At 44.5% G+C, this 25,119-nt stretch overlaps 1 protein-coding gene across 2 annotated transcripts in view; it reads right to left on the bottom strand.

The window, feature by feature from the left end:
- Positions 1-715: 715 nt before the first annotated feature.
- The window catches only part of dok1b (docking protein 1b), a 168,201-nt gene continuing 143,797 nt past the window's right edge, over positions 716-25,119 (bottom strand). For both annotated transcript variants that reach the window (XM_084326767.1, XM_084326768.1), the window contains 2 exons: positions 15,316-15,488; positions 716-6,525 (listed from right to left, as the gene is read on the bottom strand). In XM_084326767.1, coding sequence (XP_084182893.1) covers positions 5,080-6,525; positions 15,316-15,488 — 1,619 coding nt within the window. In that variant the 3' untranslated portion in view covers positions 716-5,079. The remainder of the gene's footprint in view (positions 6,526-15,315; positions 15,489-25,119) is intronic.

The following is a 25,119-nucleotide window of genomic DNA, read 5'->3' as shown; positions in this document are numbered from 1 at the left end:
TTTGAACACATCTCGTTTCAGAGTGTAGTTACACTCTAGATCACAACCTGTCTTATTTAAACACATCTCGTTTCAGAGTGTAGTTACACTCTAGATCACAACATGTCTTATTTGAACACATCTCGTTTCAGAGTGTAGTTACACTCTAGATCACAACCTGTCTTATTTGAACACATCTCGTTTCAGAGTGTAGTTACACTCTAGATCACAACCTGTCTTATTTGAACACATCTCGTTTCAGAGTGTAGTTACACTCTAGATCACAACCCGTCTTATTTGAACACATCTCGTTTCAGAGTGTAGTTACACTCTAGATCACAACCTGTCTTATTTAAACACATCTCGTTTCAGAGTGTAGTTACACTCTAGATCACAACCTGTCTTATTTGAACACATCTCGTTTCAGAGTGTAGTTACACTCTAGATCACAACCTGTCTTATTTGAACACATCTTGTTTCAGAGTGTAGTTACACTCTAGATCACAACCTGTCTTATTTGAACACATCTCGTTTCAGAGTGTAGTTACACTCTAGATCACAACCTGTCTTATTTGAACACATCTCGTTTCAGAGTGTAGTTACACTCTAGATCACAACCTGTCTTATTTGAACACATCTCGTTTCAGAGTGTAGTTACACTCTAGATCACAACCTGTCTTATTTGAACACATCTCGTTTCAGAGTGTAGTTACACTCTAGATCACAACCTGTCTTATTTGAACACATCTCGTATCAGAGTGTAGTTACACTCTAGATCACAACCTGTCTTATTTAAACACATCTCGTTTCAGAGTGTAGTTACACTCTAGATCACAACCTGTCTTATTTGAACACATCTCGTTTCAGAGTGTAGTTACACTCTAGATCACAACCTGTCTTATTTGAACACATCTCGTTTCAGAGTGTAGTTACACTCTAGATCACAACCTGTCTTATTTAAACACATCTCGTTTCAGAGTGTAGTTACACTCTAGATCACAACCTGTCTTATTTGAACACATCTCGTTTCAGAGTGTAGTTACACTCTAGATCACAACCTGTCTTATTTGAACACATCTCGTTTCAGAGTGTAGTTACACTCTAGATCACAACCTGTCTTTAACACATCTTGTTAACACAGCTTACACTCTGGGACTTGCCTCAGTAAAACCAACTCTTGATCCAGCTGCATGCATGAGCCCAGAGGGTCATTCTGGGCTTGCAGTCATGCACTTAGAACCTTGGTTTCTCAAATTCTGGATAGGGACACCAAATGGGCCACAACACGCCTGTGAACGTAGGGCCCCAGCATGACAAACAGTAGTAACATGTTTACATTAGAGAATGGGTCCCGGGACCAGAGACAACATTTCTCAAATGTTAGTTTGAAAACAATAGTTTTCCATCAGTCCAGAAAACACAGAACAGACCCAATTTTGTCCCATGGCATGTATAAGACCCTTTGGTCCAAAGGCATGTGTAGGTCCCTTTGGTCGCCAGTGAATTTGCAGTAGACATGTGGTTGCAGTAGACATGTGGTTGCAGTAGACATGTGGTTGCAGTAGACATGTGGTTGCAGTAGACATGTGTTTGCAGTAGAGATGTGGTTGCAGTAGAGATGTGGTTGCAGTAGAGATGTTGTTGCAGTAGAGATGTGTTTGCAGTAGACATGTGGTTGCAGTAGACATGTGGTTGCAGTAGAGATGTGGTTGCAGTAGAGATGTTGTTGCAGTAGACATGTGGTTGCAGTAGAGATGTGGTTGCAGTAGACATGTGGTTGCAGTAGACATGTGGTTGCAGTAGACATGTGGTTGCAGTAGAGATGTGGTTGCAGTAGACATGTGGTTGCAGTAGACATGTGGTTGCAGTAGACATGTGGTTGCAGTAGACATGTGGTTGCAGTAGACATGTGGTTGCAGTAGACATGTGGTTGCAGTAGACATGTGTTTGCAGTAGACATGTGGTTGCAGTAGACATGTGGTTGCAGTAAGGCTGAGCCCGAACCCTGTTTTTAGGGTTCGAACGTTCGCCAGGGTTTATCGAACGAACGTTCGAACGTTCGTTTTTTTTAAAAATTTTAATAAATTTTTTTTTTAATAAATAATTTTTTTCATTTTTTTAAATAATAATTTTTTTTTTTTTATTGTATTATTATAGATCCTACGGAGGGCGGCATTGCATAGTCTATTGGTGAAAAACATGTTCTTTACAGTGGTGGCTGTTCATGTAAACATGTAATTAAACAAAGCACTCAGAAGAAAATAAACAAGCTACTGCATCAAAAGTTACTACTTATGATAAACAATAGCCCTTGCAGTCACGTAAGGGGCTAGATAAACAAAGGCATTCGTTTTGTGGCATTAACGTTATATAGTTAGTGTTACACGTTCAATAACAGGTATTCACTCTTGGTCGACAAGGAGCCGGGAGGAGAGGCGCACGCCTCGGCTCCTCAACAGACCCGTCGGACGGGCTCCCAACACGCCTGCCGCCCGTCCACCCTACCACCGTTCCGAGGTAGACGGTGGACTGGTCTGTTGAGGAGCCGAGGCGTGTGCCTGCTGTTGTTTCCAACGCAACCACCTCCCGCCATGAAGCTCGCGCTCCGTGGCCGAAAAAGGCTGGTATTCATTAATGATCCTTCTGCAGGTTCACCTACGGAAACCTTGTTACCGATTACTTCCTCGGCGGGGAGCTAACTACGGTTCCCCGGTAGCTACGGTAAGTCTGTTGACGCTTCTCGCAAGCAGATCAATGGCGGCATTGCCTGAAGTAAAAAACGAATAAACGCTTGCCGATTGGTGGTAACAGCAGAGGCGGGTGCAAGCGGTGTGTGACGTAATTGGCAGAATCGCCTGTCAATCAAAATAGAGCTCTGGTTGAGAAATAGTATCCCGCTGCAGCCCGGCAGACCATACTGTTTGAGTCGAGCGCCTCGCATTCACATCACCTCAACCCCGTGCGCATCCTTTATTTTTTTTCACCGAACGTTCGAACCTATTACCGTACTTTTCGGACTATAAGCCGCACCTTTTTCCCCCATTTTTCGACCCTGCGGCTTATATAACGGTGCGGCTTATATATGACTCGACGTGACCAAACCCGAAAATGTAAAAATCGAAATATTGCTTTTTTGACTGCATTGACATTTTATTTATCTGTTCCCTTATTTGCTAAACGTAATACAACTTGTAAATGAGTTAATTCTTGTTATTTGTCCGACAGTATTGTGTCCCAATGCTAATTACATATGGTAATTAAACATTAAAACACCTGCGGCTTATAGTCCAGTGCGGCTTATATATGTACACATCATTCAATTTAGCTGCTGCGGCTTATATTCAGGTGCGGCTTATAGTGCGAAAAGTACGGTAATTAAAGTCCGAATGTCAGCGTAACGAGCGAACGTTCGAACGTTCGGGCTCAGCCTTAGGTTGCAGTAGACATGTGGTTGCAGTAGACATGTGTTTGCAGTAGAGATGTGTTTGCAGTAGACATGTGGTTGCAGTAGACATGTGGTTGCAGTAGACATGTGGTTGCAGTAGACATGTGGTTGCAGTAGAGATGTTGTTGCAGTAGACATGTGGTTGCAGTAGACATGTGGTTGCAGTAGACATGTGGTTGCAGTAGAGATGTGGTTGCAGTAGACATGTGGTTGCAGTAGAGATGTGTTTGCAGTAGAGATGTGGTTGCAGTAGACATGTGGTTGCAGTAGACATGTGGTTGCAGTAGACATGTGGTTGCAGTAGACATGTGGTTGCAGTAGACATGTGTTTGCAGTAGAGATGTTGTTGCAGTAGAGATGTGTTTGCAGTAGACATGTGGTTGCAGTAGAGATGTTGTTGCAGTAGACATGTGGTTGCAGTAGACATGTGTTTGCAATAGAGAAGCCTTTGACATCACATTGTCTCATTGCTTCCACAGAAAGGTCCATATTGCTTTAATGGCTGAGACTGTGAGACTGGAGAGTTCACACTGATGTCCCTATTACTGAAACCAACTGGACAAAAGCCACAGTGCAAAACGAAACAAAACATGTTTCAAGTTCCAGTTAAGTGTCCAGTCACTCCTTAAACACGGCAGCCATGTTGTGAAGGAGAAGCCAGTCCAGTGGTGTCCTTGTTCTTTGTTAAAGCAAAGCCTCTACGTCTCCATCTAGGAGTTTATTCTGTATTTTTGTGTGCATGTATGTGTTCCAGAGGCTAACTCCAACCACACTGTGGCTAAGGACACCAATTATGGGTTTGACACGCACGCACGCGCGCGCACGCACACACACACACACACACGCACACACACGTGCGCGCATGCAGGAATGGTGGTCCATGTTCCAATGTGCGACAGCGGAGCATGTGATCCATCATCATACATCCAGAGTTTTCCAAAGTTTTGTGCTGTCAAACTTAATCCTCTAGGAACGGAACGTATGCTCCAAGTATTTAATCCCGCCGTAGGTGGAATAGATCCGGTGTATGAAGGATGTTTGGTCAGATGTAAGAGGAGAGGGACAGCTGTGAATGTCAACTCTGCTGACTTGAGAACAGAAGGATCTCACTGGTCAGTGGACTGAGGTACATGTCAGGTACTCACCACGTCGTGGGTTTAACTCCGGACTCATGACCTTTGTTGTATATTATCACCCCCCAGATTTCTTATCACTCTCCGCCGTATTGAAGCAGAAATGCATTAAAAAATGTCTTTAAAGAAAGAAAATGTGGGATGGAAGGTATTGACCGCATGTAGAACAGGAAACGCTTGCGACAGATGACAGTCCCTCTACCCCTAACGCATATGTCCTGCATTAGTAGTCCTGTGTAGGACTTTTTCAAAACAAAACAAAAAACCTGGATTTATTTTCCTCTCAAGAGTTGGAAGACAGTCGAGCAGCAAGCTTACAAGCAAGCATGTTAAAAAGGTCCAGAGAAAAGCTGGGTCCTCAGTTCCACTAGTAACAGTCTCAAAATATCTCCCAGGTTGTCATAGATGATAATGCATCCGTCCTGCATTAGAAATGTATTGAGAGTGGAAACCTGGACTGTTTAAACTCCTGTGGGGTTGTAGCGGCAGTGCTGTAACCCAAAGCCAACCTGTGAGACGGCCTCAAATGTGTCCCAGGTTGTCGTAGATGATGTCTGGCGCTCTCAGCGGTGGTGGCGGTTTCTGGTGGTCATACCACAGATGAGGAGGTGGAGGCTTCAGCTTTGACACCTTGCTGTACAGCTCTCTCCCGCCATTTTCACCTCCGTTGCTACTGCTGTTGTTATTGTTGGCGTTGGCTCCGGAAAACACAGGGGTTCTCCCCGAGGGCAGGGGCATGGGCTCCTTCCGAGGAAGAGCGGCCTTGCTGGGCTTGGGGGCGGTCGCGGGCTTGGGCCACCTGGGAGCCGGCGATGGTGGCCCACCTCGGTTAGGCCCGAACCGGGGCGGAGAGTGCTGTTGCGAGGGCGCGTGAGACTGCGAGTACGGCTTTGCGTACGAAGGGACAGAGTAGTTAGCCTCCTGCTTGTATTTCCCCTCCTGGCCTGAGGGGGTTACCACCTCTTCTTGCCTCCTCCAACCGGGGGGGTCCAGATGGGCTTCATCGTAGATAGTCGACACCAGCGAGGGGGGTGCCGTGCCCGAATGACTGGATCCAACATGGAGTCCTGCTTTGGCGCGACCTTCCGGTTCGTCGTAAATGTGTTCTAGTGGGGGAGCGGGAGGCGAGGAGGCCCCTTCAGCCTGACCTCCGGGCGGGCGTCTGTTACTACTCCCTCCTCCTCCTCCTCTGCCCCCTGTTCCAGAAGCGTCGTCCAGGCCCAGCGCCCCGGTCTTCTGTATGAACTCCAAGCTGATGTGGTCATACAGGTCCGAATACAGCGGCTCGGCCTGTTTCTTGTTGTTGCCTTGCAAGCGACCCCCGGCTGACCCGCCTCCCCCTAACCCCTCGTCTCCGACGGGTCGAAGTCTGGGGATCGTGGCGGGCTGGTTCTGTGCCTTGAGGGTGTCCACTGGGTCGGAGTAGAGGCAGTTGGCGCTGTGGGGAGGCAAGCGGACCGAGTCGGCAGGTTCTGAGTAGAGATTAGTTTGTTCGTCCAGGGAACTGGGGCCGTGGCCCGGACCTTTACCCGCTCCACTCTGCCTGGGCGACCGCGGAGGGGTGCCTCCCCCGACCATAACCCCCATGATGGGTGGAGGTTCAGGTAAGCTCCTTCCTTTGTGCCCTCCTCCTCCCTGCCCCCTCCCTCCTCCTCCTCCTCCTCCGTCTCCTCCCTCTCTCCTTCCTATCACTCCGTCCGCGGAGCCCGGCTTGCTCCCTCCAGAGTCCCCGTCCGGCTCCCTGCTGTCGCTGCCGCCGGCGGCCATGTTGCGCAGCTGCTGCAGCGACGAGGGGCACTCGGGGTCGAAGTTCACGGGGAGGCTGAGGTGCCGCTCCTCGGCCAGGGCCTTCTGCGATTGGATGGCCTGCTCGACCAGCTGGAAGATCTCGTTGCCCTGCTTGGTCTCGAAGGTGAAGTTCCCTGGACCAGAGTCGCAGCGCCGACCCGCCTCGAAGGAGAACATCACCTGGAGAGAGAGACGGAGAGAGACGCTATGAGAACGTTCACACGTATAAAAACACCTGTTCACGTATTGTGGCAGATATCACCCCCCCTCTCATGGATATGTGAAGGATGGGAGATTGCCAAGAAGGAGTAGGAACAATTAGGTAGCTGATTAGTACTGATAGAACACACCTGTGCATCATTAGTTCACCAACATCTCACGTGCACACACCCCAGACACACACACTACAAAGCCACTAGGTTAGTCAGAAGTAAGTTGAATGGAGGTGAGGTTGGAGTTGTGGTATAGAGAGAGATTGAGGTATTCAGAGTTATGTAAGGTGAGAGGTAGTGAGAAGAGAGGTGAAGGCGAGAAGGTGTTCATTGTGTACTGGACCCTAGACTGGCTGAGAAACCCCCTTGTGTACTGACCCTGGACCGGACGACTACCCTGAGTATTGAACAATCCCTTTTTGTGTACGAGAGTTTTGTGTTTTTGACCATCGGACTGTATTACGACCATTCTCTTGCCTATCGAACTGAATTCTGCCCTTATTCAATAAATATTCTTATTGATTGATATTGCTCTTGTGTGGACATTCGAATTTGTTTGTATTTGAACCGTGGCGAGTCTGACACCCACCAGGCTCGTCACAGTATATATATATATAGCTATATAGTAACTTAGCTCCAACCCGCACATCATACCAAAGCATAAAATGTAAACAAAGTGCAATACCAAGCAGGGCTCTTTTGCCCAGGGGTCACTCTGTGTTGGTGCATGGTTAGCCCATTTTGAACAGAAGTTATTAATACACCAATATCATCATCATCATTTATTTATTCGTACATGGAATTACCACAGTCCAACAGTACATATTCATATAATTCATCATCAGTTATTAATACACCAATATCCCTCCATCACCACACGTTATATCCAGAGCCATACTGTGAGCAGTTTGGACAACGTCGTTTTCAGTGGCCGCTGAACCATGACACATGGTAGACACTACAGTACACACACAGACCATGTTATTCACCCATTCTTTAGACCTAGTGAAAACACATAGGTCAAAGGTCACACACCTTCTTTAGACCTAGTGAAAACACATAGGTCAAAGGTCACACACCTTCTTTAGACCTGTGAAAACACATAGGTCACACACCTTCTTTAAAACTGTGAAAACACATAGGTCAAAGGTCACACACCTTCTTTAGACCTATGAAAGCACATAGGTCAAGGGTCACACACCTTCTTTAGACATGTGAAAGCACATAGGTCAAAGGTCACACACCTTCTTTAAAACTGTGAAAGCACATAGGTAAAAAGTAGGGATGCACGATAATTATCGGGCCGATAATTATCGGGCCGATATCAGCAATTATGACGTCATCCCGATAAACTCGATAACGTTATTGATAGCTCCGATAACATATAATACATTTTTTGGTTAAAAGAAATCCGGTGTGGGTGGATTTGGATGAAGGGCGCTTGTTTTTATTATAGCCTCCTCCCGTTTTGCCAGTACTGTGGTAAAACTGATAGCGTGTGGTTTAGGAACAGGGAGTTTTTCACAAATCCAGCGCTCCCTTTCTTGGCTGTGACGTAGTCACGTTACATTCGGAGACAGACAGTCGATCTGCCAATTACGTCCCACGGCTTGCACCCACCTCTTCTTCTTACCACCAATCAGAAGCTCTCGTTCGTTTATTTACCTCCGGATTGTCAGCCATTACTCTACTCGGAGCTAACGTTATCTCCCCGCCAGCCACATTGACAAGTACCAGCGCTTATACATTACTGGCAAATGTCTTGTTGCACTTGTGGCAATGAGCGTTGTCAGCATCGACTTTAGTAAAATAGACCCAGACTTTTGAACATTTCGTTCTGTCCGCCATTATGAGAGCAGAGCTGTCTGTACTCCAGCGCAGCACCCGTGTGAGTGAGTGTGTGTGTGTGTGTGTGAGTGAGTGTGTGTGTGTGTGTGGGAGGGGAAGAGAGGAGAGAGCAGGCAGCCCGCGGCAGCAGAGACACATAGGCAGGAGAGCTATAGACAACGGCCAACAAGATTAGTTTGCGACGTTTAAATTCCTCAAAAAAAAAACTCCACAATTTCTCGAGTACCGATAGCAGTACCGATGACGTCGGAGCTTATAAATACTCAAAAAAAAAATTTTTGATAAAAAAAAATATATATATATATATATATATATATATATATATATATACAGTTAAAAAAAATATTATAATACAATAAATATCGGTTATCGGTATCGGCTTGAGGAGCATAAAGTTATCGGTATCGTTGTCAAAAAATCAATATCGTGCATCCCTAGTAAAAAGTCACACCTTTAAACCTGTGAAAACACATAGGTCAAGGGTCACACACCTTCTTTAGACATGTGAAAGCACATAGGTCAAAGGTCACACACCTTCTTTAAAACTGTGAAAGCACATAGGTAAAAAGTCACACACCTTTAAACCTGTGAAAACACATAGGTCAAAGGTCACACACCTTCTTTAGACATGTGAAAGCACATAGGTCAAAGGTCACACACCTTCTTTAAAACTGTGAAATCACATAGGTCAAAAGTCACACACCTTTAAAACTGTGAAAGCACATAGGTCAAAGGTCACACCCCTTCTTTAGACCTGTAAAAAGCATCAAGCATGTTTCTCACAGTGATGCAAAGGCAGCCAGAGAGAGAGAGGGTTCAGTAGTATAACTTTATCTCTATAGGGTCTAACCACACACACACACACACACCCATACATAGCATCAACATACTGTACTATAGGTCACATGTTACACAAGTGAAGCTTTTGGTAGCATAGGAAAGCGTGGGTAGATACAAGACAGATGGAGTCAGTGTGTACATGTGTGTGTGTAGTTTACCTTAAAATAACCTAGGAAGTGGTCAACGTTCTATGCATCTACAGCAGGTGTAAAATGAGTGTATAGCAAAGAAAGTGTTTTTAACACTCGGACCGCCAGAACCCACTTCAGCCACAACTCTCTCTCAGAGACTGAAACCCATGATAATATAAACAGCAACAAATAATAAGCACATCTATATGCTGCATACTGTCTTTTCTTGAATAAAGTCAATGATTTCAATACTTTAAATTAGTTGATTTCTGAGGGTTTTCATCTATTGTTATGCTTTGCCTCAGCATGTAACATGCGTTGGCATTCCTTGCAAGTCTACCCCTGATTTTTTATTTGCCAGCAGAGACATTAGATTAGATTCAAAGTTTGGCATCCAACCAGAGTGCAAATGTAACAGTAAAGTGCAATGGCAATATACAATGTACAGGGGATTAAACTAGTTATAAATAGGTAATTAAACTGGATATTAAATATTTAAATGAGTACTACTAGTAATACTTATACTACTAGTAATCAGATGTATGTACAGTGTTATAGTATTATTATGTACATAAGTCATACTGGCCAGCGGTATATTTAATTTCATTTTTATTTATTCGTACATGGAATTGTTACAGTCCCACAGTACATATAGTTCACTTAATATGCTGGTATAACTAGTAAGAATAGTCATCATTCATTCATTCATAGATATAGTATATACAGATATATAAAAAGGATTACCGGTATATGTAGGTATGTACAAACAGATATAGATAAAAATGTATATACGGTAAGTATAAATATATACAGTATATACAGCACTACTGTACGTGCTATCATACAGAGTTATATGGGTAGACTATAGTTTGAGGTAGGCCTACTGCAGACATGCGGGACGCTCCTCTTGAAGGTCATTCTCTGAAGCCGTGATTCCTTGAAAAATGTGTGCTTCTACTTTTCTGACCAACAGCTGTTAGCATCCCATTCATCTCCACATTGATCCCGTGGAGCCAACGTGCCCACAGGGGCAGCTTTGAGTCAACAACATTTCCAAGTTGCATAAGAACAATAAAACAAACCTGTCTACGAGCGATATTTGTTTTTGCATAATGAGAATAACTCTGCCACAGCCAGGACTCGTTAGTAAGCCGATAGCTTTGCATCCACTACAGTACTACTGGCACGTATTTCAAATCAAAATCAAATCAAATGTATTTGTAAAGCCCGAAATCACAAGGTAATGTCCCCATGGGCTGGACAAGTCTTCTTTAAACAAGTCAAGAAAAATCAAGAAATCAAGAACAAAAACCACCATAATGTCCTCTCTCACAAAGAGAGAAGAAAAAAGCTTTGGCTCACATAGCCAGGGTGTTGCAGATAAAGGCTCCATGGTTCCCCATGATGCCTAATACGTCATCCATCAAACAGGCCTAAAGGAAACCCCGTGTGGGTGAGTTACTGTATCATGAGATCTACTTCCCAGGCTTCAAGACACCGTTCACTTCCCCTTCAAACCATGTCAAAATCAAACCTGCTGTAGCAACGTAATCCCTGGAGGAGATTCGTCCATCTGTAAGGTCTTCGTAACACCGTTGCCTTATGAAGCATTGTTTTATGCTGTGTTTGTCCAGTGAGGAGTCGGACTTCCTGAATGCATGACCTGCTCTGGCCTCCAAGGATCCGGTGAGACACGTATTCCACCTTCTCCTGATACCAGAAGCCTTGAACCAATCAGACGCCATCGTTTCTTTGCACACAGAAAGTGGGGTATCTTGGGCAAACATGGAAAACAACTTCGATCACCAATAAACCAACAATTCACTCTGCAAATAGTCTGCATGTAAAGAGAATAACAGAAACAACAGAGCAAAGAGGCTTATTGTAAATGTACTGAAAACAATGATACTTGTGGTATTGTCGCTTTAAGTCACAAAGGTGTGCTGTCGAAGAGAAATCAGTGAAACATGAAACCCAGTGGAATAACCATTACAGACGCCCTGGGCAAGACCAGTGGCACTAAGGGCGCTTTCACATATAGTTTTGGTGGACTCGGTGCGGACTCGGTGCGGTTCGGGGGGTGAAGTCTTTTGGTTCGTCTGCATTCACATTGCAAATTTGTCAAGCGCACCAAACTTTCTGAACAATGTCACACGGTCGAAAAGGGCGCTCGTCTATTGGACACAATAGAGTGGAAATGTGTGTGTGTGACTGCGAGCCCTGTCTGAGTCTGACTCCAGATCAGCGGAGGGCGGAGGCGTCACAATTTTCAGTCGGTGGTAGGGTGACCAGGTGTCCCGCTTTTGGTTGTACTGTCCCACCATTTGACTTTGGTTGTACTGTCCCGCATATTGAGAGGATGTCCCTCTTTTCGAAGCAAAAAAAAAACATGGGTCTAAAAGCCCCTCCCTACAGTAAACGTAGCAACCCGCCTCTTGTCCACACAGATTGCTCTGCTCGTGACGCTACCTCATATCGCAGATCTGATTGGTTAGGTAGTAATTTAGCGCTCTGCTTGTGAGAGGTGACTCACTTCCTATACTTGGTCCGCGTTTGATTCAGATTCAGATTCAGACAACTTTATTGATCCCGCGTGGGGCAATTCATATTTGCAGCTTCACCAACAAGCAACAAAGACAAACAAACAACAAAACATCTCAACGACAGCACGGCAAATAAAAAGAGAAACACTCCATGTGATACAATCCAGCAATAAAAGTTAAAGTAAAAACAGACAACCAAGTGCAAAAGGCTACTTAAAATGACTACTGTCTGTGTTTAAAAGTCTGATAGCCGAGGGGACAAAAGATTTGGCGTAGCGGTTGGTCCTACTTGGTGGGACGTCATAACGGCGGCCAGAAGGCAACAGTGAAAACCGCTGAGAGAGAGCATGGAGAGGTTGATTTGTGATGCTCGTCCCCTTCTTGACCACCTGGTCCGTCCAGAGAGAACATAGGTCTCTCTGTTTTACTCCAATTATTTTGGAGCACACTTTCACAATATACTGTAGGCTGTTCCTATCTTTAATGGACAGGCCACTGAACCAGCAGATAAAATAAAAAGTTAGGAGGCTTTCAATAAAAGAACTATAAAAAGTGCTCAGGATCTTCGCACTAACATTAAAAGAGTTCAGCTTTCTCAGCAGGTAGATCCTCTGCTGACCTTTTTTAACAATAGACTCTGTATTTAGGTTGAACTTCAGTTTACAATCAAACACAGTTCCCAGGTATTTGTACGATTCAACAGTCTGGACGTCCTCATCGTGAATTACACTAGCTACACTGGCTTGATGATCGGGGTTGTGTCTGAAGTCAATTATCATGTCCTTAGTCTTAGAGACATTGAGGTCCAAGTAATTCTCATCACACCAATTCACAAAGTCGTGAAGTACAGGTCCATGATCAGTTTCGGAGCGCTGCAGTAGGGATACCAGGACACAGGACAGTGTCATCTGAGAACTTAACCAGATGCCTTTGGTCATGAAGCGATCTGCAGCTGTCCGTGTACATAATAAATAAAAGGGGAGACAAAACGCAACCTTGGGGGGAGCCAGTGTTGGAAATCGACATGTTGACAAAGACCTGCTGGACCTCTCAGTGAGGAAATTTAAAATCAGCATGAGAAGCTGGTGTGGGAGACTAAAATGAGAGTCAAGCCTCTCAATTGGTCCGATGAAGCAAACCGAGACCTACGTTTTCAGGCGGACCAGAGTTTGCGTGTTTGGTCCGCACCAGAGTTCGACTGAGCATTCACACCACCCAAAAAAAAGCGGACTATCCGCTTTATATATACGCTTGACGTTTATTTATTTTGACGGGTTGTGTATGAGGCGATCCACAAAAGTTCTAGTACACGTAAACTAAAAGTTTGGGAACCACTGTTCTACAGCATAAATGTGAATGACACAAATGAAAACCAGTGCAAAAAGTTATCTTGCTGTAATAATTCTTTCTCCGTATTTGTTGAAAGTTACCTAGTGCAGCTTTAATGCTTCACAAGGGAAGGCTGTGCGAAGGGGATGTTTTGCAGTGAAGAATTTATTTTAAGACTTGAGATAGTTGAGAGATGATTCAATAGAAGCAATCGAATTAGCAGGTATGGAGGCTCGTGAAACTTAACAGCTGACAATCTAAATATAAAGGAAGGAATCTCTGTGTGTCTGTATGTCTGTCCTCACTGCCCTTTGTATATCTCCAGAACTGTTGATACAATTGGCCTCACACTTGGCATGTGTATTGCTGAGGAAATTTGGTATGGAGGTTGTGTGTGTGTGTGTGTGTGTGTGTGTGTGTGTGTGTGTGTGTGTGTGTGTGTGTGTGTGTGTGTGTGTGTGTGTGTGTGTGTGTGTGTGTGTGTGTGTGTGTGTGTGTGTGTGTGTGTGTGTGTGTGTGTGTGCGTGCGTGCGTGCGTGTGTGTGTGTGTCTCATCTACCCAGCCTGTCTGGTCTACCCAGCCTGTCTAGTCTACCCACCCTGTCTAATCTACCCACCCTGTCTCATCTACCCACCCTGTCTGGTCTACCCACCCTGTCTCATCTACCCACCCTGTCTGGTCTACCCAGCCTGTCTGGTCTACCCACCCTGTCTGGTCTACCCACCCTGTCTGGTCTACCCACCCTGTCTGGTCTACCCAGCCTGTCTAGTCTACCCACCCTGTCTGGTCTACCCACCCTGTCTGGTCTACCCACCCTGTCTGGTCTACCCACCCTGTCTGGTCTACCCAGCCTGTCTAATCTACCCACCCTGTCTGGTCTACCCACCCTGTCTGGTCTACCCAGCCTGTCTAATCTACCCAGCCTGTCTAATCTACCCACCCTGTCTGGTCTACCCACCCTGTCTGGTCTACCCACCCTGTCTCATCTACCCACCCTGTCTGGTCTACACACCCTGTCTGGTCTACCCACCCTGTCTGGTCTACACCCTGTCTGGTCTACACCCTGTCTGGTCTACCCACCCTGTCTCATCTACCCACCCTGTCTGGTCTACCCACCAGGGCTCCAGACTAACTTTTTTCACCACCGTCCCGAAATACAATTTTAACCGTCCCAAAGTGAATGTAACCGTCCCAAAAATCAAATGTTGTTTCTTTACTTTGGTTTTGTCGTCTATAGTTGTTATTGCCATAAGAAACACCATTCAGAGAAGGGGAGAATAAATTGATTTAGTCAAAAGGCTCCCAGGTGGAAAGATTTCACAAGAATAATTATGATTAAAAATAAATAAATATATATATATAAAAAAAAGTGTTTAACAAGGTGCTAGTATAGGGATATTTGGTCACGGTGTTGTTATAGTCAACCAATTGGAGCCATGTTGATTATTCCTTCCATAGGAAAATATATTTAAATGTATTTGTATTTTATTTCGTTTAATTTTTTTTTGTTATTACAAATGTGTGTGTTTATGGTTGAAAATGTTAGAGATAAATAAAGATCAAATCAAATCTAACTGAATAAATTAGCCCTCTTCTAACAAGAAAGAAAAACGTAGTTTAGCTTTAAACTATATAATGTCATTGCGTCCAGAGATTCCACCTTTGATAACTAAAGTAATGACACTTGACTAGTAATGAAACATGTCCCTTAGATCACGCTGTCCTCCTGGTCAATATTGATAACTGCTGCTAAAATAAAATAAAATAAGTCCCGAGTCGAGACTCCGTGCTGCTCCCAAGTCCCAACGAATCCCAATAGTATGCAACTGCAGAGCCGCAGAGCCAGGGGCGCTTTCAGGTCCGGTCACAGGCCCGCTCAACAGCGCCCCCCACCCAACGGCTGAATTGCCAATGGCTGAATTGGAGTATTGCACTGTATTGCACTGCAATCTACCCACCCTGTCTCATCTACCCACCCTGTCTCATCTACCCACCCTGTCTGGTCTACCCACCCTGTCTCATCTACCCACCCTGTCTGGTCTACCCACCCTGTCTCATCTACCCACCCTGTCTCGCCCGTATCTCCTCAGCAGCTTGTAGGGCCAGACCAGCAGCTTCCTCTTGGTCTTCGGGTCCTTGAGGATCAGGGTGTCACTGTCCGCTTTCAGCCAGTAGGACCCTGACAGACCGCAGCGCTCTGATGCCTCTGTGCGCTGGACGCTCACAAAGAACTCATTTACTATATATATATATATAGAGAGAGAGAGAGAGAGAGAGAGAGAGAGAGAGAGAGAGAGAGAGAGAGAGAGAGAGAGAGAGAGAGAGAGAGAGAGAGAGAGAGAGAGAGAGAGATGAAGGGAGGGAGGGAGGGAGGGAGGGAAAATAATATGATTAAAAAAGTATTTAATATTTTTAAGCTACAGCAACAACTGTTTGGTAAATTAAAATATAAAGCTTAGATATGATGGTTATCAACTGATATTACAATCTCTACAACTGAAATGAAGAAGCTCTTGTTTTCAATAATATGTTTACATTAACTATAATATTCCAATATTAACCCAATTAAGAAAGAAATAAGAAATTGCCATGTGAACAACATTTTCTGATTACCATAACCCGAACAATGTCATAGTGAGAGTAAGCAATGTGGAGTATTCCAATATTAGTGTCATCATGGAACATTCTCGAAGACACTCTGATGTCACGAGACCGCCGCCATCTTGGTATAGGGGGACCATACGGATTTCTACCATCAAATGCATGCGTTGAGGTCCGTTTTTATTACATGTTTTATCACATTCTTGTTCATTTCATAACATTTTCATACGATTTATTTTGAAAATATTGAGGCCAACATGGCATTTCACTATTTCGAAAGCCTTTCTGGTGATTCTAAGGCGAGATATGAGTCAAAGATCTCCCCCTGATTGACTTGACATAATGTCCATACAAAACACCTGCAGACATGGCCATCTCTCGAATACCCAAATTGAAGCTGCTGTGTTACGTTTTGTACTAATAACGAACACAGAAATCCAAATCGCAAGTTTTATATAATACCAGCTGATGCATCACGGAGGAAAAAGTGGCTGGTGGCTAACGTTCGGCTAACTCGCTCTGTGTTGTGGTCGTGGTAGCTACATGCTAAGCTAACGTTAATTACATAATATCGAACCGATAGGAGCTTATCTTATCTAATCTTACGTGGTGGTACCACGTGTGCCACTACCCGATCAAACATCCACGTAAGATTAGATAAGATAAGCTCCTATCGGTTCGATATTATGTAATTAACGTTAGCTTAGCATGTAGCTACCACGACCACAACACAGAGCGAGTTAGCCTAACGTTAGCCACCAGCCACTTTTTCCTCCGTAATGGTATAAAACTTGCGATTTGGATTTCTGTTTTTGTCATTAGTACAACGCGTAACACAGCAGCTCTTTGGCATTGTGGAGGACTGAAGAAAATTCCACTTGATAGTCTTTAATTTGACGCTTTAACGATCCGTTTCTGCACTAAATGAACCGTACACAATGTACGAGGCGGGGCAGTTACCCCCCACGCTGCAGTTGCCTAGCAACAACAGGCAGGAAGTTGACTTCGAGAATACAACAATCCACCTGCTGTATGACACATACAGTAATCCAACTGCTTTATAACATACAGTAATCCAACTGCTTTATGACATACAGTAATCCAACTGCTTTATGACATACAGTAATCCACCTGCTGTATGACACATACAGTAATCCAACTGCTTTATGACACATACAGTAATTAGGGATGTCCCGAAAAAAAAAATCGGCCATTCTGCAGCTGGATACTATTGGTTTGTTTTGGCTAAATTCTTCTGCTCTGTGACAATAAATAAATGAATGATGATATGCAATTTAAAACCAAAACTAAGGCCTCAGTATGAGTTTAAGACGTGAACATGGTCATGTTTGTTGAATAAAAAAAATAAATAAAAAAAAATAAAAAATAAAATAAAGTAAATTTTACTTTTTATTTCAATTTTTTTTGATCGGATCGGGAAAGATCGGTATCGGTAGATACTCAAAATCACATGATTGGGATCGGATCGGGAGCAAAAAAACGTGATTGGGACGCGTGAATATTAAAGGCAACCAACTTGTGTTCGCCTTTTCTCTGATTGGCCGCGCCCCCCCGCCCCCACGCGCAGGCAAGCGCAGCCGTCCCACGTCCCAAATGAAATCCAAAGAGCAGGCGCGGCAGCGCGGGCAACCAACTTGTGTAGTGTTGGGCTGCTGTTCCAACGCACTTGTGTTGGGCTGCGGTAGCAGTGGAGCGCTGCTGACTGATTATTATGTTTCGCGTTTTTATACAGTTATGAAATAATAAACACTGTTAGGACTCGCAATAATAAACACTGTTACGACTGTCTGACTCTTAATAATAAACACTGTTAGGACTATCTGACTCTTACTAATAAACACTGTGTTAGGACTATAAACACTGTTAGGACTATCTGACTCTTAATAATAAACACTGTTACAGTGTTAGGACTATCTCGAGTCACGCGTCACTACTGTAACTAGAAACTCTGGGTGTCACTGTACATCAGTAACGTTATTTCGCGTTTTTAACGTCAGCGGGGCGATGCAGTGGTTTGTCCCCGGCTAACGTGCACCGCCGCCGGCTCTACTCGGTCCAGCTCCAGCAGCAGCGGCCGTTCCTCCGTTGTAGAACGAAGCCCTTCAATGACCGCGCTCTCATATTTTGCGAATGCATAAACTATATCTTAAATTATGGCTATGTGTCTAATATGGCTGTCGCTTATCAATGACTTCGCGACAGCCATATTAGACACATAGCCATAATTTAAGATATAGTTTATGCATTCGCAAATATGAGAGCTCTGTCATTGAAGTGGGTGGTGGCAGTGTAACAGCGTTCACCCTGATGTAAAGTAGCGATTTTTATTGTTTTGTCATGACAACCCAATTACATAATCCAACATATGTGTAAAGAAACAACATATTCCAGTTAACGGTATATTTTTTAATGATTCATTACGGTATAAATTAGGTTAACTGGAGCTGTGGAGGCTTCTTGCTGAAGAGCCAGCGGGGCGACGCGGTTGTTTTTTCCCTGGCTTGTGCGCCGCCCGCGGCTTGACTCGGTTCAGCGTTCACCCTGATGTAAAGTAGCAATTTTTATTGTTTTGTCATGAAAACCCAATTACATAATCCAACATATGTGTAAAGAAACAACATATTCCAGTTAACGGTATATTTTTTAATGATTCATTACGGTATAAATTAGGTTAACTGGAGCTGTGGAGGCTCCTTGCTGAAGAGCCAGCGGGGCGACGCGGTTGTTTTTTCCCCGGCTTGCGTGTGCCGCCCGCGGCTTGACTCGGTTCAGCTCCAGCAGCAGCAGCGGCCGTTCCTCCGTTGTAGGAAGCCCTTCAATGACAAGCGCTCTCATATTTTGCGAATGCATAAACTATATCTTAAATTATGGCTATGTGTCTAATATGGCTGTCGCTTATCAATGACTTCGCGACAGCCATATTAGACACATAGCCATAATTTAAGATATAGTTTATGCATTCGCAAATATGAGAGCTCTGTCATTGAAGTGGGTGGTGGCAGCTTACTAACAGTAGCGATTTTTATTGTTTTGTCATGACCAAACATAATCCCAACATAGATAGGAGGTGTACTACTGTATGTCAAATGTCGGTCATGTGGTGGAAGAGTTTAGCACAGTCGCACAACAGAACACCAGTGTTTCTAGTAGATATGTTTATACATATATATATACATACATATATGCGCATGCGCAGCCACTCTGCCGCGACTGCCGCGTCTCTCTTGTCTCTCTTGTCTCTCTTGCCGCAAGGCCGCGTGCTAGTGGATTGATTGATTGGTCGTGTGGCCAATCAGAGAAACGCTGAACGAAAAGCTGAACACAAGTTGGTTGCCTTTAATATTCACGCGATCGGGACATCCCTAACAGTAATCCAACTGGTTTATGACACATGCAGTAATCCACCTGCTTTATGACACATACAGTAATCCACCTGCTTTATGACACATACAGTAATCCACCTGCTTTATGACACATACAGTAATCCACCTGCTTTATGACACATACAGTAATCCACCTGCTTTATGACACATACAGTAATCCACCTGCTTTATGACACATACAGTAATCCACCTGCTTTATGACACATACAGTAATCCACCTGCTGTATGACACATACAGTAATCCAACTGGTTTATGACACATACAGTAATCCACCTGCTTTATGACACATACAGTAATCCACCTGCTTTATGACACATACAGTAATCCACCTGCTGTATGACACATACAGTAATCCACCTGCTTTATGACACATACAGTAATCCAACTGGTTTATGACACATACAGTAATCCACCTGCTTTATGACACATACAGTAATCCACCTGCTTTATGACACATACAGTAATCCACCTGCTGTATGACACATACAGTAATCCACCTGCTGTATGACACATACAGTAATCCACCTGCTTTATGACAAATACAGTAATCCACCTGCTGTATGACACATACAGTAATCCAACTGCTTTATGACACATACAGTAATCCAACTGCTTTATGACACATACAGTAATCCAACTGCTTTATGACACATACAGTAATCCAACTGCTTTATGACACATACAGTAATCCAACTGGTTTACTCTTCCAGAGTTAAGTAAAAAGATGAATTCCACTAGATTTGCAAGAAAATATCCACAAGCGTAGACCAAGTTAGCAACACAACAGAAAGAGTGTGAGGTTTAACACTGGAGGGAAGCGGGGGTGTCGGGACGTAGGACATGGAGGAAGCGTCTGCAGTCAGTAATCAGGCTGTGCTCCGTAGCATGTAAACCGGAATAGTTCTATAACTAACCCATGTAAACCAATCACAACATCTTATTTAGAATAAGGTCAACATTGGGGAGCAGTGCATGTGAATGTAGTCATTTCCAACAACAACATGTGTTCTGTCGACGCAGTGACGTCAGAGAAACAGAACCATCAACACTCAACACAATTGTATCAACAGTACAGACATATAAGTACTTGGCATAAAGACATAAAGTACAGACATAGTACAGTGATGGTAACAAGTTGTCTAAATACAAGATGCTCGTTAGGTTAGAACGTTTCCGTTTTTTTTTTTTGTGTGACCTTTCAGAGTGTGAACAGGATGCTACACGTTCATCAGTGTTAAAGGATGTGAGCTCAGCACTTTGCACCCCCAGCCCTATTTCCTGCTCGCTAATGACGTTGTCGATTGGTAGAGTCCTTTCTCGATGAACACTGAGACCTACTTCACAGCGGTCCAGTATCTTTCAGTGCTGATTTCATGGCTTGTACTCAATGTTCCCTCTAACATGCGCCCTGTGCGCGCGCACATGTCCAAATTCTCCCGCGCACATCTGAAATCTGTTGCGCACAGAAACGTTTGTGTAAAAAAGAATTCAAAACAGCAGTCGGCTTGGATGCATGTACATCGCGGTCTGCTCTCCTACAGCTTCTCTCCTTTTTTTTTTTTGATCCACTTTTTCTCCCATTTTCTATATTTTCTCCCATCCCAATTTCGTATCATCCAATTCAACCCTCCCCTGTCACGAACGCTGTTTCTTGCCTCCCACAAGCCGGCTGCAGTGAGGACTAAGTCATACATAGCACAAGTCCCCTCCGGTACTTGAGGTAACAGCAGTCGCATCTTTTCACCTGCGCAGCTCGATCTCTCAGTGTTCGAGGAGTAACGCGTGGGAGGCTCACGCTGCCCCCGACACTTCCTGATTCTACTGCGCAGGCGCACCAACCGACTTGTAGGAGTCGCTTGTTCACAACGTTCGATCCCCACCCTTCAGTTTTTCCCTCCCCGTAATACGGCCAATGTGTATTACTGCGGACGACCAGCCAAACTGAAAAACAATGTGGAGAGCTGGATTCGAACACGCGAATCCTAGCGTCTCCACACTGGTGGCGAGTGCCTTAGACCACTACACCACCTAGCCGCCCCTCTACAGCTTCTCTCCTTGTTGACAAACGCGCGCACACGCTGCTGGGGCATTGCCCCCCCCCCCCTCCCCTCCCCTCCCCTCACGGACCCGTCTTGTCAACACAAAATCCTCTCACTCGCTCCCAAGTGCAGAGCCTCGATAGCTCTCCTTTCAACATCACTGAATCATTAAACAAAATGGCCCAGTAAACGATTGAATTTAGTTTAATACATAAGGCGTTGTCTAACGTTATCTAGCTGGCTATCTACGGATAGCTCATTATATCAACAGCTGATATGTTGCAGGCTTGCAGCTGTTGGCTAGCTGTTGGCTAGCTAGCTATCGTTCTTAGTTGGCTAACGTTAGCTACTAGCTAGCTCATACTGGCTGGCTGGCTACCTTTTAATTCGCAATGGAATGGCTAGCTAACTAAGGCCATGTTTGGACGGAAACGCTAGCAGGTGAATCCGGAAAAAAAAATTCGGATGTGCTCTTTGTTTATACGGCAACGGCGTTTTTGTGGGGAGAATCCGCAAAAAAGTGAGACCACCTTCCTGGGTGGAAATCCTAGAAACGATACACCTTCGCGCTATCATCTGAACAGTCAAACCGCATAAAACTATGACGAAAGGGTTGTCAAGGCTCTCGTCGCGTACTGCTTACATCACAGGCATGCGCCAGTAGCCTAGAAGCGTAAACAAAGCGAACAAGCATGTCTGATTCTATTCACGGAGATCACCTGAAGGCTACATTGGCAGTACTTTTAAATACACAAGAATCAGTCCAGCGGCTATCGCAACTATTAGTGACTGGAGCCACTGTCTGTGTGACTCTGCTTTGGTCCAATCACATTCCCCCACCCACAGTCTGCGAATCAGAGGCAGAGTAGGGCGGGTCTTCACAGCATGCCTGGTTGTCACAACGACCTGAGGCAGTGTAGCGTATGGGTTGCGTGAATATTTTCCCTAACAGAGTTGCACTTCCGCGTTCGGTTTGCGCGATCTGATTGGCCAATGACGTTTCTGGTCATGTGACATCTGCGCCAATCGTGTGACAGCGGGGCTCCGTCGTCTCGAGTCTTTACAGCCTTGTCTGCACGCAGAATTCCATCCCAAAACACTAGTCTAAACGCAACATTAAAAGTGAGACCGCAAGACGACTTTTGCGGTTTCTGTTCAGACTCTCTCCGTCTAAACATGGCCTAACTGTACAAATCAACGTGATTGGCTGAGACCGTATTTTGTACGGTTGGCTGGAGTGGGGGTGGGTAGCTGGCAGTTCGTGGTGCAGTAGATGGCTGGATAGCTGTTGTATTGTGGGTTAAGGTAGCCAGCTGGCTGGCTGGCAATTCGGCATGAACACTTTCGGCAACCAACATGCCCTTCCGCGTTTCTCTGATTGGCCGCGCGCGCGCATGTGCATGAGCCGGGAAAAGCTCGCCAGAGGCAGGAATACTAAGCTCCCTCTTAAGCTCCAGGAGAGAGGAGAGAGGCTGAAAACCTGCAGTTCTTGCCCGACTGATGGGAGCCGAATCCCGGATTTTTCTGATGAATACCCCCATTCGGTCCGGACTGTTATATTAAATTAATTGATTGCTGTTTAACGCGTCCGTGTCCAGTCCTTTAGATTAGCCCCACCGTTCATTGTAAACAATGATGCATGTAGGTACTGTGTGTTGTTGTAGCCACCGGGTAAATCGCGATTTTTTTATTGGTTTGTCATGACAAACCAATTACATAATCCAACATATGTGTAAAGGCACAACATATTCCAGTTAACGGTATATTTTTTTAATGATTCGTTATGGCGCAATCAATACTTCCATTTGTATAAATTGCGTTCGGGACCTCCATGTTTTGGGGGTATTCATCAGAAAAATCGGATCCGGGATTCGGCTCCCATCAGTCGGCCAAGAAGTGCGGGTTTTCAGCCTCTCTCCTCTCTCCTGGAGCTTAAGGGGGAGCTTAGTATTCCTGCCTCTGGTGAGCGCGTCGCGGCTCATGCGCGCGCTCGGCCAATCAGAGAAACGCGGAAGGGCATGTTGGTTGCCGAAAGTGTTCACGCGGCAATTCGTGGTGCAGTAGCTGGCTAATGTTGGCCAATATAGCTGTAACTGAACGCCAATGATACTAGCCTTATGTGGTCTTATGAGTTTCAGTTCATAGGAAAATACTTTGACTATAATGGTCAGAAGTAAATTAACTGTATATATTCTCTTTTAGAAACTCTCTCTTAAACAGTACTGTATATGTTGTATGTCATAAATGTTTGGATGTAACAGTACTGTTTATCTGTATGTCATAAATGTTTTTTTTTTTTATCCACTTTTTCTCCCATTTTCTATATTTTTCTCCCATCCCAATTTCGTATCATCCAATTCAACCCTCCCCTGTCACGAACGCCGTTTCTTGCCTCCCACAAGCCGGCTGCAATGTGGACTAAGTCATACATAGCACAAGTCCCCTCCGGTACTTGAGGTAACAGCAGTCGCATCTTTTCACCTGCGCAGCTCGATCTCTCAGTGGCGAGGAGTAACGCGTGGGAGGCTCACGCTGCCCCCGACACTTCCTGATTCTACTGCGCAGGCGCACCAACCGACCTGTAGGAGTCGCTGTCCACAACGCCCGATCCCCACCCATCAGTTTCCCACCCCCTAATACGGCCAATGTGTATTAGTATGAACGACCAGCTAAACTGAAAGCAATGTGGAGCGCTGGGCTCGAACAGGCGAGCCCAGCGTCTCCGCATTCGTGACGAGCGCCTTGCCCACTACGCCACGTAGCCGCCCCTTGTATGTCATAAATGTTATGATGAATTGAAAATGGGGGACCCTGATGTAAACAAGACGAAAGTCTTTCTCTGGTCTGCATCCCCTTAACAATTGTGTGTATTGAGCCGTACTGTATTGTACCCATTCTGCAATCTGTTAATACAATTTTCAATCAATCAATCAATCTGTTATGCTTAATACGCAGTACTATTAACTTTACTTAATTTCTAAGATTAGATCATTTAGTTATTTTTAAATGTCTGATCTAAAGATAAACAAAGGGTTTTAAAAGTTATATTTATCTTCTCTTATAGTACCAGAGAGAAGCTGAGGAGAATCGACCAGCAACAAAAGCTAAATTTAGTTAAATAAAAAAATATATATATAAATAAAATAAAAATATATATACCGGTATGTTTTTTTTTTTTTTTTACATTTTAAGATTTATCATTTCCCCCTGTGGTTTTCGAAAATGGTATCGAATATCGATACGTTTCAAGGTATCGTATCTAAGTTAGAAATTCCAGTATTGTGACAACACTAGTCTGGAAACAAGTTACTTTTTTCTTATGTGTATCTGACTAACAGAGAAAGGAGGAATGAAGCAGAGGGGAAGGTGAGAGGTTTAGAGGGAGAGGGATAGGGATAGAGGGAGAAAGGGAGGGAGAGAGAGAGAGGAAGAGCGAGAGAGGGAGGGAGGACTTTGCTCTGTATCGTCAATCAATGGTCAAATAAATATTTCATTAAGGAATATAATATGCCTTTTTGTATTCTTTCTGTGTATCAGCTAAATGTATAGATTTTTATGTTAGACATTGAGGGAAATTAAGATTATCAGATTTTTTACAAACTGCCGCTTATCATCTAACCGGTTAATTGGCAGGTGACTTATGTTGCTCAGTAGTTGCTGATGTCTGCTCAGGAAGTTTGAGTGTTGTGTGTGTGTGTGTGTGTGTGTGTGTGTGTGTGTGTGTGTGTGTGTGTGTGTGTGTGTGTGTGTGTGTGTGTGTGTGTGTGTGTGTGTGTGTGTGTGTGTGTGTGTGTGTGTGTGTTTCCAGTTCCAGAGCTGAACAAT

Source organism: Notolepis coatsorum (genome assembly GCF_963971535.1).
Source record: "Notolepis coatsorum genome assembly, chromosome: 1".
Classification (NCBI taxonomy): domain Eukaryota; kingdom Metazoa; phylum Chordata; class Actinopteri; order Aulopiformes; family Paralepididae; genus Notolepis; species Notolepis coatsorum.
The sequence above is the reverse complement of the archived record's forward strand: the minus strand, read 5'-3'. Positions and strand labels throughout refer to the sequence as shown.